The sequence below is a fragment of the Centrocercus urophasianus genome, unplaced genomic scaffold (assembly GCF_019232065.1).
Source record: "Centrocercus urophasianus isolate 14NV4802_14NV808 unplaced genomic scaffold, USGS_Curo_1.0 seq_18, whole genome shotgun sequence".
Classification (NCBI taxonomy): domain Eukaryota; kingdom Metazoa; phylum Chordata; class Aves; order Galliformes; family Phasianidae; genus Centrocercus; species Centrocercus urophasianus.
This window is the reverse complement of record NW_024884733.1, coordinates 14,007,742-14,021,591: the sequence shown is the minus strand read 5'-3', so window position 1 is coordinate 14,021,591 and position 13,850 is coordinate 14,007,742. Positions and strand designations below refer to the sequence as shown.

Genomic DNA, 13,850 nt, shown 5'->3' with positions numbered 1-13,850 from the left:
GAAAAAATATTTATGATAATCTTCTAGGAATTGATGCAAGTTTAGCAAAATATTTTCTTGTTACATGATAAGCAGACTGGCAGAGAATTCTACATGCAACCTTATTCCTCTTCATGATTCTCCATTCTCTTACATTTTAGTCAGATTTAGTCAATGCACTATGTATGAAAAGGCATTTTCTCAGCTAGAACTACAGCCTACCACAATGACCAAAATAGTTTTAGATAAAAGGTAGTATCATATACTTAGAATGAGCATATACTTAGAATAATTCTATAGGAACATTAAGAGAAACCGGAAAATTAGGTGGGAAGCTGCTCAAGAGAGAAGCTGGAGAACTTGATTTGGAAGCTGGAGAACTTTGGAGAACTTGATAAAGCAAGGATTGATAAAGCAATCTTTCAAGAAATGACTCATCTCAACTCAAGATCTTCACAATTTGCAAAAAACATAAGGGATTGTTAAATTGTTAATCTCTTCTTCCTTTTATGTATATTTCAACACCTCTTGGATGGACATAAATACAGATGAGGAGAAAGTGTCTTATATCATTTGTCTCTTATGTCTTCTCACTAATGGAAACCTTTCTACCATTTCAAGAACTATGACAGAAGAACTAGCCTTCAGCTTTACTTAAAAGAAAGGATGCACTATAGGTGAATTAGCTGCAGAACTAATAAGTGACATCCTTAGTTTTCAGACTGTTTGCAGAGCTTCTGCAAATGAGAGGAGAAATGACAAAAGGTTTTTTTCCCCCAATTTATGTCCAATCAAGAAAGAAAAAAAAAGGAGACAGAAATAGAACCGAATAAGCAGTGAAGGTAATAAAATCCTGGATTGATACTTAGCATAGATCCAGAAATAGTGGAAACAAGTTACCACCACAGAAGCTAACGCCTTAATCTCTTATCTTTAATCCGCATGAACGAAGCAATACTGCTTCTGCACATGAGCTGATAAATTTGTCATGCACTGTACCACACAGATTTCCTGGCTTAATTTGCAGACCCCTGTACCATACTGTTTCATATAGAGTAGATGTGTCTTTAAATAACAAACACAGAGAACTGCAGCGAATTTTGTAAGCATGAAAGCGTGATAACATCAGACAATGGCAGGAAGATACACTATTATATTAAGCATACATACATTTTTGTTCAAGAGCTTCAACATTTCTGAATTCCCTTTCAAGTAATTAAAACAAATCAGAATTCCCAAACAGAAGTTTATCTAGTAATACAGCATGCTGATAAGGAAGAACACCATCAGAAGCTTGAGAACACATTGAACCTTGCACTATAAAATTATTTCTATTTTATGATTCCTATCCATCTCAATGCCAATTAAGTAGTTTCCATGCATATGAGTAGTAGGACAGACACAGCTTTTTAGAGAGAAAGTTAAAGTCCACTGAGAGGTATGCAATTATACAAATGTGAAATTTGTTCAAAATATGGAGATTAACATTAAGAAACAACATTCTGAAAGCATGAATAATATCAGTACATGGACTATTTCTATCCAAGAAGGTAACGACAAATTCGTAATAACTTTGGTAGTTACCTGTAGACAAACAGGCAATTGGGAGACATTCAATTACGTAAACAGTCACTACAGAAATTATGAGCTGTTTCACTCTACACCTTACATCTCATTTCTGACAAGTACATACCAATTTTTTCCAATTGCTTGGACACGTAAAGTGAATTTTCCCAAAGTCTGCACTTGAAACACTTAGCTAAAATCAAAGAGTTTAATAATGCAGAAAAGTTGTCTTTACTTGATGCCAAAAAGTCAGATAACCCTGAAAAAATAAAATTTACTACATATCAATCAACAAATATATATTTTTAGTTATTATGGTTATAGAAAAGGATCAAATTTTACCGTACATCTAGTAACTCTTATGCCATTTCTAAATATTTTGCCAGTATCTTGTGTCAAAGTAAAGTCTTGAACAGGAATGCATCCTAGGTGAGCCTGAATAAGACTGGAAAAGAAATATTTATGTCTTGGTACATAAACTCTACTCTAAGCTACACATAACAACATAGAAGTTCCTTCTGGAAAAAACAAGAAAATTTGGAAGCGTAAAATAAAAGATCTGGTCCATTATGAAATGACACATTGTAGCAGGGATTTCAACAGACGAAGTGAGAACTTTTCATTAAAATGTAATCATAGTGCAATACTTACCAGTTTACTTTCATTTCTCTTGTTTTAATCCTCCCCTCCATTGGAAACCTATATGTGAAAATATACTTATTGTTCACTATTCATAGCTTTTGTTGCTAAAAGCAAACTTCACTTTTCCTATGTACATAATTTTTTATACCTGATAGTTATTTTGTCCTTGTCTTTATTCAAAGCATTCAGTATTTTCTTCTCATTTGTTCTTAACTTGACATCTAGAAATTCTGCGCAGTTGGAGATCATTGTAACCTGTAACAGTTTAACTTTTTTCTTATCTTTTTTTCTATAAAGGTTATTCTGTGACAGATGGGGAAGATTTTTCAGTTTTCAGATGATTATTCCACTTGAGCTTATCCAAGACCAAACACATTGCCAAGACTTCATTGAATGCAAGGTAAATATAAACAGTTTTTGCTATTTCTTATTTATTTCACTTTACTTTTTTTATCCCCTAGTAACAAAAACAGCCAGGGGAACAGGCATTCCATTTATTCATGGCCAATCTACCACAAGATCTGTTTGAAAACAAAATGCCTTTTGTAACGTAACTGTTGCAATAATAACTTGCTAAATGATAGTAAAAAATGACTTAGAAAGACAATAACATTTCTTTAAAAATAAAAGCTGCTCTTCATACAGCTGGTATTTACAGTAAAATATAGATAACTAAATAACTCAATAAAGTATTTTTTACATAAGCAGAACAGCCTTGGCAACTTCATATTTTCCTAAGAAGGGATAGTGATGGAAAGAAAGAAAGAAGTGGAAGTCAAAAGGTCTCCCAACTAAAAAGACTCAAGAGTGCTCCATGTAGAATTTATTTAGATGTATTCTCTAAAATTTTATACATCTTGTTAACAAAGCCCAAACTTTTTGGCAGACATAAAAAAAATTCTGAACGTTGTTTTTTGTTTCTGTTTAAAATCAATTGCACATCTGTGAATTTTGATTAAAATTACCAATTCCTTCAAAGTTTCGGTTCCTTTAATTCTGAAAAACTGCTTTACTGTATCAAATGCAATATAATACCATGCCATTAATCTTCCAGTCTCTGTAAAAGAAGAACATACCTTCAAAAATTTATATGCCAAGTATTTTTTTTTCAGTGTATGCATTTTTTAAGTCACAAAATGAATTAATTTTCTTATTAGAAAGCTGCATGACATTTAACACCACTGACTCAATATGCTGTGTGATGGATATTACTGACCGCATCACAGAGACAGAAAAATATGCACCATTTAGTTTTCTCCAGTGAAGATTAATTCACACTAATATCAGACTGTGAACTGCAGTTGCTGAGAATCCACCCACTGCTACTAGAGGATTGTAGAGAAGACCAGGTAGCCAGAAAGCCTCTCCTTCATTGGATTTTGTTATAGCCCATTATCCTGTGATAATGTTCTATAATTTTCCCCTATCTGCAACAAAATTTTCTGTGACATTAAAAGAGAAGACGTGTTCAGGCATTAAGAGAATGAACTTCCATGATTTGCTGGAAAAACAAATCACGTATTTCTAGGCAGAGAATTTTTCAGATTCTACTCTCTATAACATTTGTGTACTTCTATTAAAGGTTCACAGGAATAGCTGTGAACTTCTGTAGTTAATTATCTCAACATCCCTTCTGAAATTTAATTTTTTTTTTTTTGAAAAGTGTTACCTGTTGGCTTGAAATTATTTTCTTTATCCATCCTGATCAAATTGAAAGATGACAAATCATTCAAGTTCTTCAAACAGAGTTCTGTCCACAATTTGAAAATATACGTATTTTTAGCACATATTAAAAAATTAACCTTACGTTCAAGTCAAGAACAACATCATCCAATTACAATAAATATATATCAAAGTAATTCCACTGAATTCAAATAAAGTTCTTGCTTATGCAACCAGAAGTATTTCACTTTGCACGTGCGATGTATGAGAACATCAGTAACTATGAAAATTATTACAGCATATTTCATGTATGCAGGGAGAAGAAGCTACAGACGCTGGAATAGAGGAAAATAATTTGTTGAAAGGGCTTTTTGAAAGTACTTTTCTACCAATCAAGACATACTGATCATATTCCAAAGTGTTAATAATTACATAATAAAACAGCACAGCATAGTAAATGTACTTGTTCTCTGACTGGTTGTATTGAAATAATAAAGTTATATAACATGCATAAACATGGAAGAACCTGGCCTAAAACATAACATTTTATTGAGACAGCTGACAAGCTACTTACCTTGTAATTTTGCTTCAATTCCAATTTTATCCAATCCAGATGAAAAACCTTCAAGAAAACAACAATTTCTTTTTAAAAATTTAATACAATTATATACTTTCTCCTTAATATCATAACAAATCAAAAACAATTTCCTAATTTTTTAGGAGCTAGATGGCCAAAATGAAGAACTGCTAAATGTTTCTATTATTCCAGGAACAAATAAAGAGCCTCAAACAATATCCAAGTTTCAACAAGTGTTTGTTAGAACAGATACAAAAGGATAAATGCTCTACATGCTCCTCCGAGACACACATCAGAGTCCTAACAGTTGTAGAAACATCCATAAACATTAGCAGAGTGCCAAATTCACATACGGAATCTTCCTACTGTAGAATACAGGAAGCTTCCTAAACTGTAACACTTGTTCAAGTAGTACATATACTATGGTCTATTCCATTACATTCTTTTTTTTTTTTTTGGAGTTGTTTTCAGCAAGTGAATAGCCACTTCATAACTGGATGTGGTACAGGTGTCAATAATAACAAGGATACGGTCATGGCTGGCAATTAAGTTGCTGCTCTGGACAAGACAAACTGAAGAAAGGAGCGTATTAAAATTTTGTTTTAGCAACACTATGAAATGCTAGACAAAGTCTTCATAGCTACAGACTACCTATTCAGTGCTGAAAAGCACATTATGACTAGAAACTGTATGCGTACATGGCTGAGTGTACTAGAATGAAAAAAATAGATCACTATGAAGCTATAAATGGCTTCTTCATAGTTTTTAACATTACATCACACTGAAATTCCTACTATTTGTATTAATGCAAATAAGATTACTTTTCCACGAAGTGTTATGGACCACATTACACAACTTGTCTTCAACCCCTCAAAAAAGAATGGCCCGTAAGAAAACAAAAAAAAGCAAATAATACTGATTTAACACAGGCCAATGTCAAAATGTAGAACAACTGCAAACAACAAACAAACCATAATGAGCTGGATTTTTTAAAGCTCTAATGTACAAGAATGTTGATCGTATCCATTCCAAAGCTACAGTGACATCTGTGATAGTATGTAATGCTATTTCTGCATTTAAATGCTCCACAAGATGTTTGTGCAAGCTGTCAAAACCAAAGAAACAAACAAAAAAACCCTCTGTAAGTATATTTATCAATTAATAATACAAAAAAAACCTTTTTTTTTTTTTCCTTACTGTAAACTATTCATTTTAATCAGTGAAATTAACAGGAAATAGTTTTAAAAAGTAAACAATCAATAATGTAATTCACAATGTGGCTTAGCATCCAGAGAACAAAAATAATCATCTTGGGAACTATGAACTTTCGTAAGTATTTAGAAAAAAAGCTACATGCATTTCAAAGTTACAGTGCAGTATTGATATTTTGAACATATTTGAAAAATTGAACCATAAAAAAACCCAAACATCTGTGACTAAAATTTTGTGTTTCAGAGTTAAGGTTAGCATCTTAACTTTGGTATAAGTGTCTCTCCTGATATTTCATTCATCCCAAGTGGACTCTGCAGCCTGCTATTTTCTAAGCTCTATTGTCTAAAAATTCAGATACATGATCTGGCTTCAGCTCTTGCTGTTCGTCTTTGTAATATATATAATTTAGGTTTCTTAAGTTTTCCAGCAGGAATCTAGAGCTAACTTTAAGATGACCTAAAATATGTTTTTATCTATTAAAGCAGAGGCTGTTATCTCTGATTAGCTTTCTAGTTTTCTGTCTTTCTTTCGGGTCCTTAAATTTCTTCTAAACAGGAAAAAATTCAGAGAAAATACATTCTGTAGAAAAAATGAAATGTTTCTGCCACCTATTTCATTTTATGAAAAAGTAATTACCTGCTCTCTATTATATCTGCACCATTTAGCATTTGTATATACTTCTCCCTTGTACTCAAACGAGTCATAATTACTGCTGTAGCTGTTGTGTCAAACTGCAAAAATAAATACATAAATCAACAAACAAACCCAACAACAACCCTGCCCTCCTCTTGTGGGAGCAAAATGAATTGGGATATTGTGAAGGCAGTGTTTCCAAACTGCTCCTCTCTTCTTCTAACATAGTTTTCTCATTCTGAAGTCATGAGAAGTACATTGCAAAGTAAAGTATGCTGTTAAATGTTTCAGATATTTTTATCATGCAATCTGTAAATTGTGTGCCAGCTTCCTAATTGTTCTCCAATCCTTACTCCACACACACAGTTCAAGTGTAATCTTTGGATCTTTTACTACAGCAAGGTGAAACAATGTGTTTTTTTTAAACAGATAACAGAAAAGCAAGTATTTCTCTCTCATTAACTATTAACAACAAAACTTGAAAAAAAAAATGCTGCAATGAAAGTTTTGGAATTGTTTCTTTGGCAAAGTTAGTTTCTACTTATCTGCCTTTAGAAAGAATTGCTGTAACACAGCAGTAACTTACTTGAGGCCTTCCTGCTCTCCCAATCATTTGCAGAATATCAGTTTCACTGTACTCTTCAAACATTCCTCCAACATAGTGCATTGTGGATTTTATAACCACTAGATGTGCAGGTAGATTGACTCCCATAGCTAAGGTGCTAGTAGTAACTAGACCAGATCAAAGTATAGTGACATCAGGATGAACACCACTGTTACACAGGCATTAAACAAATAAGCACCTAATTTTCATCATGAAGAACTCATGTTTTCTAGCGTAGCCAGTGAAAATGGGGACATTACGCACTAGAAAGAATTAAATCTAGGATACTGACACATATTTGCATAAGAATTCTGTACCTGATTGTCAAGTATTATCGAGAATTCTTTACCAGAATACATCTGTTTAAAAGTAAATGTTCAAATATTAATTAACAGAATATATACTTTGGATTATCTGCAAATGCTAAGGAATTTTTTCAAATAATCCAGAACACAATCTGTCTTCAGTAAAACACAAACATTGAGGAAATATCATCTGTAGTTCTTCACAATCAGTATCTTTAAGAGTTTTGTTTCAAGTCATCCACCATCAGTATTATTTGTATTCATGGTAGCAAAAAAAATGTATAATCACCAATACTATCATCATTCTCTACCAATACACACTTTCATGGAAGACTCGTTTACATGCAGATTATCTCCTTCGTAAATCTGTTTTCTCTAATACATGATGAGATTGCAGAAATTCAACATTGGATGTCAGCTATGCAGGCCAACTGACACAGTTACTCCACCACTAGGAAACCAAAGTATTATTTTTTAAATGAACCAATGGCATGAGAATAATACTGGCTTTCATACTACGTACATACTACATACATACGCATACTGAAAGTTTGCTGAAGCATAACGAACCAAGTAAAACATGGCAGAGAAAGTAACCAATGCAATTGCATTTGCAGTCCATGTATTTGTACACCTACAGTGTGAATAAATCTATACTCCTCTATTTGAAGACCAAAGACTTCTTCCCCTTCACAGTAGTTATAGAAGAGTGCCCAAACCCTATTCCCACTCATGCTCTCAGACGTATTAAGCAACTTTGCATTCTTTTATTGGTAGTCCATTTGTGCATTCACACTGTGTTCAAACTGTGGCACAGGGTTGTCTAGTTTTCATTGCAAAGAGCAATTTTTGAACTACTGTCTCCTGGGGTTTCAGGAATAGCACTCCTATAAGTTTTGCTAGATCATAGCAAAGGATCTACCTTAACGTTTAATAGTGAATCAAGACTATTGCACAGATTGAAAAATCCACCAAGATTTCACCGTAGTACATAGGCAACACAGTCAATTTTCACAGGGTCTGAATTCCTGGATATGAAAAGAGGAGGCCTTAACAAGACTATCATGTCTCAAACAGATATCTTTTCATTTTACATAACAATACATGAAATATTTCATAGCAACCTCCCTGCTCAGGGAACCCATGGCTGCAAAGCACAAGCCAAGAAAACATCATATGAAAGCTGAGAAAGGAAACATTAGCAGAGAATTCCATGTCAACAGGATTGCTCATCTGAACAAGAAAGAAAGTACTATGAGCCAGCCCTGAACCAACATATCAAGGAGGATGACCTCCATGTATGCAGAAAAGAAGTTCTCTGGATTTTAGTAATATATGTATATTTTAGTAATATGTATACTGAAAGAGCCAAAGTATATATGAAATACAAAAGCATCTTGACCTGCATTCTACTAAAGAATTCCTAAGGTTAAACAGAAACACTAGAATCATAAAATGTTACCAATTCCAAACTCCCATCTTTTCAGAATATATTCAGAACATTTTGACTTTCAGATTTAAATTTACTTACAAAGTACGGGTACATCTCCTGCAGTAAAGGCTCCTTCAATTATTTTCCTGTCAGAAAGCTCCATACCCGCATGATGATAAGCCACACCATACATCAAAAGATCTGATAATGTAGTAATTACATCCATTACCTGATTAAGTTCACTCATGCAAATATTCATTCACTAGGTAGAGAAGTAATAGGTTATACTTACCTCTGAGCTTGGAATCTTTCAACGAATTGGCAGACTTCTGTAACCTGCACAAAAAAGAATAAATAAATTACAAAACAGATTCATTAATGTCAGCATGCAAAGACAGAGCTTCACATAAAACTAGATGCACAATCGCACCTTTAAAGATTATAAGCAGCACTCCTTGGCAAATACATTTTTTTACATACTTTCTCATAGTACTACTGTATTTTCATTTTTAAAATATGTTCTTAGCTTGTGACTACATTTTAGACTATCAAAAGGATATTGTCTTAAAATAACTTCTTAACCACACATTTTTAGCATACTTTCAATCTCCACTTTTCCCAAAGCAAACAAACTTTTTGTTTGGAACAGCTGCTGCACCCTTTCCAGCCCAATTATCTTTCCAAGACACGACACACAATACAGCTCTCTGACTCAGACACAGAAATCAAATATAAATAGGGTTGGCAGAAATGTGGGAAACAAGGAAAGCAACAGAGATGTATTGCTTGTGTAACATGGAGAGGGCAAAAGTTGGATTCCAAAAATTGGGAAGTAGCTTCTGTGGTTGTCAAGTTGATGATTAATATACATTTTTAAAGGTATCTGATAATGCGTAGACTTCTCATGAGCTTAACTTACTGCACTAGTAAGATCTCGTATACTTAGTCTGCATAATACAAGATCTTACAGGTCCATGGAGATTAACATTTTATGTTGCAAAAATAAGTTTTTAGAAACAACAAAGTATCCCCCAAAAAGTGCCAGTTTAGCAACAGAAATGTCAGCTGTGATGATTTTGTTGCAGATACTCCTCTGCTAGAAGATGTATTAGGTCAGCATCTTTGCAAATGTCGTAAGATTACTAGAACACAGAAACATAGATCAAAAACTTAAGCATAGAAATACCTTTGTTTCTGCTCTACACTCAGTAGAAATTTGGCATCTTTTGAAAGAACAGAAGCAGCTTGCTGCACTCCTTTTCTTGTGGCACAGAACTGTAAGTAAGAAAAATTTTATTTTTTAAATCAACACTTGTGAGTAAGAAACAATTTCAAATGTAACTAAAAAACAACTCATACCACCAGCACTGGTTTTTGATTAGAGTATGCTTGTATAACACTAGCAATTTTGTAGTTCAGTGTTAAGTCAAATTTGAATTCTGTCTGACTGTCACTGCAAGGAAAACCAAGAACAATTTTGCGTAGCTTCACTGGTCGTTGATCCTCATCTACTTTGTGACATACAGCAGGGATCTTCCCATCTGAAAGCCATTCTGCAATCTTTGAAAAAGAAGAAAAAGAATTTAAATAATCATTTTCTGTTTTCAATCATGCTTTACTCCACCTGCATTACACAATAATTAATTTTCTTTTTATCACACAAACTACTACTGCATTGCACAGTGCTCTCACCATTAAAAACATAGGTGAAGTTCTACTAGACCAGTATAATTGGGACTGTAATCTCAAGTCTGTTTAGATATTAAAGTATTAAAGATAAAAAATCCCAGATATCTAAAACAAAAGCATAGCCACTTTTGGCTGATACTTCTCTATGGCTGAAAACCATTTCTTATGATAACATCAACCATGTAGCTGCCATCAGCTGACAGCTTCAAAATGACAACTCTGTTATTCAATCTTTACTTAGAACTCTATTTTATATTAATTCAAATGCGGTTAAAATGCAACTCTTACATCTTCGGCGTTTGGAATTGTTGCTGAAACAGCTACAAATCTCAAAGGAGGAACATGGTGATTCTCTGAAAGACGCCAAAGAGAAGACTGAACCGTCTTCATCCGACTGACCACAACTTCCAACGTTGCGCCACGGCTTTCATGCTTTATGACATGCACCTATCAGGAATTCCAAAAAACATTTGCAAAATATTTCTCGTTATACTCCAGACGATTGTTAAATGTTTTACTTTCTAAGAGTTTTCCTTTCTTCTTCAAGAAGAAAAAGAGCGTATAGGATCATTAATTTTCTTGCCTCATCTATGAGAAACAGTCGCACAAGCTGAACTATAGAGTTGTCTTTCCACCTCCTAGTCATGCTATCCCATTTTTCCTAGGATACAAAATGTCAAGAGGAAAACAATGTTTGAAAGACAAACATATGCCTGAAATAAAGTACATGTAGGCATGCTTAACTTTTAACACATCTTTAAATAAAATCTGTTAAATAAAGCCAAGCTAACTTCAAGCTAACCTATCATGTAGGTTTCATCTGACATGGTGTTATATTATTTGCTGATATATGAAGCAAAAGCATGCAACAGCAGTTTACAGACAACTATAAAGATCATAACAATGTTCTGAAAATTGCTACTCTTTGTTGAAAAAAATGAAAAGCAGACCTGGCAGCATATGATTGGTTGACCACTAAATCTGCTTATTCTCTTTCTGTAAGAACTTGAACTGAAACCTACAGGTGTTGTGATAATAATATGAGCATGATGTATTTCAAATAAATCGTCCACCACTGTATCTCCTGTCAGTTCCTTGCAGCTGAGTCCTATGGGTCCAAATTTTTCTTTCCAATCATCAAAACGTTGACTGCATAGAGCTTTTATTGGCGCCACTAAAAATAACATGACATGATCAGTTACATCACGAACACCAGACCTTCAGCAGTACTGATACAAATTCTAAGTGCAGATGCGTTCACGAATTCTCCAATTTTCAGTTTTGTTCTCAAATCCATAACGGTAACAACAGGTTATCATACTCCTTGTGTGTAGATCAATTTTGAGCTTTAGGCCAAGAACCATGGCTCTGTTGCCTTTGAACAATAGAAAGAATAGACAGAAAGCAACAGTATGAAACCTTTCCAGATAAGCAAATACAGAAAATGTATTCTCTTAAAGCAGCAGACAGGCACACAAAAGATACTGCTTAAATTCTGGCTCTGCCCACATGCATTTGATTTAGTTTCATTTGCTTAATTCTCTCCTTTTCATGTACATTTTGCCTCATAAGAGAACAAACTCTTTACAGGATTTTTATTTTTATCTGTATTAAGCTATGGTGGTCACTATATTTATACACTACTGTTACTTACATAACTTCAGTATTATTAAAGCACTCGATCTATACCTCCACACTCACAGAATGACAATTTCTACTGCTGTCATCAAAATGCTCAAAGCTGCATAATACTTACTATAAACAACTTTAGTATTTAACCAAGGCATTGGGACTTCCATAAGTAATCTGGTAATAGCTAGTTCAAACATTACAGTTTTTCCAGAGCCAGTTGGAGCACAAATCACAAAATTTCTATCTGTATAAAGAAGCTGGGAAAGAACAGCATAGCAGTAAATATAACATAGCTATTGTACCTGTTCACACATTCCAAAAGAACTGTCTAGGTGAAAAGGACACACACACACAAATATTACATTGATATACATAGTGCCATAGTGAATTTTGTATGAGGTGCAAAACTTAAATTAGAGCAAAATAAATGTGCTTGCTATACACCTGCCACACAAACAAGAAAAATATTGCTTCTCTAAGGTTATTATGCAAATCTACCATTCTGTGACAAGCACAGAAATGCCAGTAGCTTAAAAAATCGCACTTAGAAGCTGTGATGAATGATGCTGGTATTTCCCATAGAGTTGGATAAAATTTTTAAATGCTTTTAGAGACTGCTAAGACTGATTTCCCCTCTCCGCAATATGTCACAATCTCAAGTTATTTGCTTTTAAAAAAGCATACCTGATAAGAATAAAGGATGGGTAAAAGGCACTTTCCCAAACGGACATCCTTCACTAAAGTTCTCCTTTATACTCCTTTGAAAACCATTTAAAACCATTAGCAATCTGTGTAAGTACACGCTGAACAGAATCCTGCTTAACTACTTCAGGAAGAGATTCGAGATATCTTGTAGCTTTCAATTTCCTTTTCAGTTTTGAATATTAAAATTTCATTTACATTTATGCAATACGTTTATCTGCAAAGTACTACTTACAGCTGCAGCTAATGTTTCATACTTACATCATCCAAAGCTTTAGACTGTGCATAGTTAAAGTATGGAAACTCCTTAAAAATACACCTAAATTGGGTTGCTTGAGAGCATTAAGGAATTGAAAACAACAGAGTGAAAAGTTTAACATTTCTTTTAAAATTGTGAAACGGAGGCTTTTCTTGCAATTTAAATTCAAGTCTAAAATACATCACAGTTATAAAAAAGGAACTCATTAAATGATTCAGTAGCACTGTTTAGATTTAGATACCAAGTATTTCACTTTACAAAGAAAATAAACCCAGCACCTATCTAAAAGATCTCAGGATTATACCACAAATCAAGAACCTCCTCCATAGAAGCATCATGGAAGTGCATGCAATTATGTCATGTGAAAGCATTTATAAGAGCAAGCAGAGCACTGCTGTTAAAAGTATTTGCAGTGTCAACTGCCACATTTCTGCTACATAACAAATGTAATTAACAAGCACAGTATTGTATGCCCAGTTGTAAAGAAATCCACCTATGATATCTAAATGCTAATGGTGGTTTTAAAAGTATTTTCAATGGCTAATATTATGTATTTTTCAGACAAATATGTTCCTATCCATAATACAAGCAAGAGGAAGGAGAGCACTGTTTCATTATAGATCCAAATGAGCAAGTTGATCCTCGCCTGGACTTGCACTGAAGCCACACAAGCAGTCTAACCACAACCATCTGATCAGGCTGCAGGTGGATGCAAACACAGCTGGATGTAACACCAGCAGCAACACCAACAATGAACAGCTGAGGACTTGGATGAATGTTACATCCATTTAAAAAGACTCAATAAAAATATAAAGAAAAAGGAAGAATTAAAATAAGAAATCAATTAAATTAAGAAAAGAAAAAAAAAGATTTCTTTTAAAGGCTTCTCTAAAATTACTCCCCTAAATAAATGACCCATTTTCAAAAGGATAAACATCAACCACCTGCAACAGGAA

The 13,850-nt window shown here is 33.8% G+C and overlaps 1 protein-coding gene across 1 annotated transcript in view; it reads right to left on the bottom strand.

Moving 5' to 3' along the window:
- Positions 1-13,850, bottom strand: part of HFM1 (helicase for meiosis 1) — a 31,984-nt gene that overhangs the window by 12,802 nt on the left and 5,332 nt on the right. The window contains exons 6-24 of the mRNA XM_042820190.1: positions 12,897-12,967; positions 12,058-12,190; positions 11,324-11,475; positions 10,835-10,962; positions 10,590-10,749; positions 9,972-10,172; positions 9,799-9,887; positions 8,905-8,948; positions 8,712-8,813; positions 6,858-7,003; positions 6,275-6,369; positions 5,398-5,531; positions 4,424-4,471; positions 3,857-3,937; positions 3,153-3,244; positions 2,336-2,442; positions 2,197-2,244; positions 1,893-1,990; positions 1,673-1,804 (exon numbers count right to left, since the gene is read on the bottom strand). Coding sequence (XP_042676124.1) covers positions 1,673-1,804; positions 1,893-1,990; positions 2,197-2,244; positions 2,336-2,442; positions 3,153-3,244; positions 3,857-3,937; positions 4,424-4,471; positions 5,398-5,531; positions 6,275-6,369; positions 6,858-7,003; positions 8,712-8,813; positions 8,905-8,948; positions 9,799-9,887; positions 9,972-10,172; positions 10,590-10,749; positions 10,835-10,962; positions 11,324-11,475; positions 12,058-12,190; positions 12,897-12,967 — 2,061 coding nt within the window. The remainder of the gene's footprint in view (positions 1-1,672; positions 1,805-1,892; positions 1,991-2,196; positions 2,245-2,335; positions 2,443-3,152; positions 3,245-3,856; positions 3,938-4,423; positions 4,472-5,397; positions 5,532-6,274; positions 6,370-6,857; positions 7,004-8,711; positions 8,814-8,904; positions 8,949-9,798; positions 9,888-9,971; positions 10,173-10,589; positions 10,750-10,834; positions 10,963-11,323; positions 11,476-12,057; positions 12,191-12,896; positions 12,968-13,850) is intronic.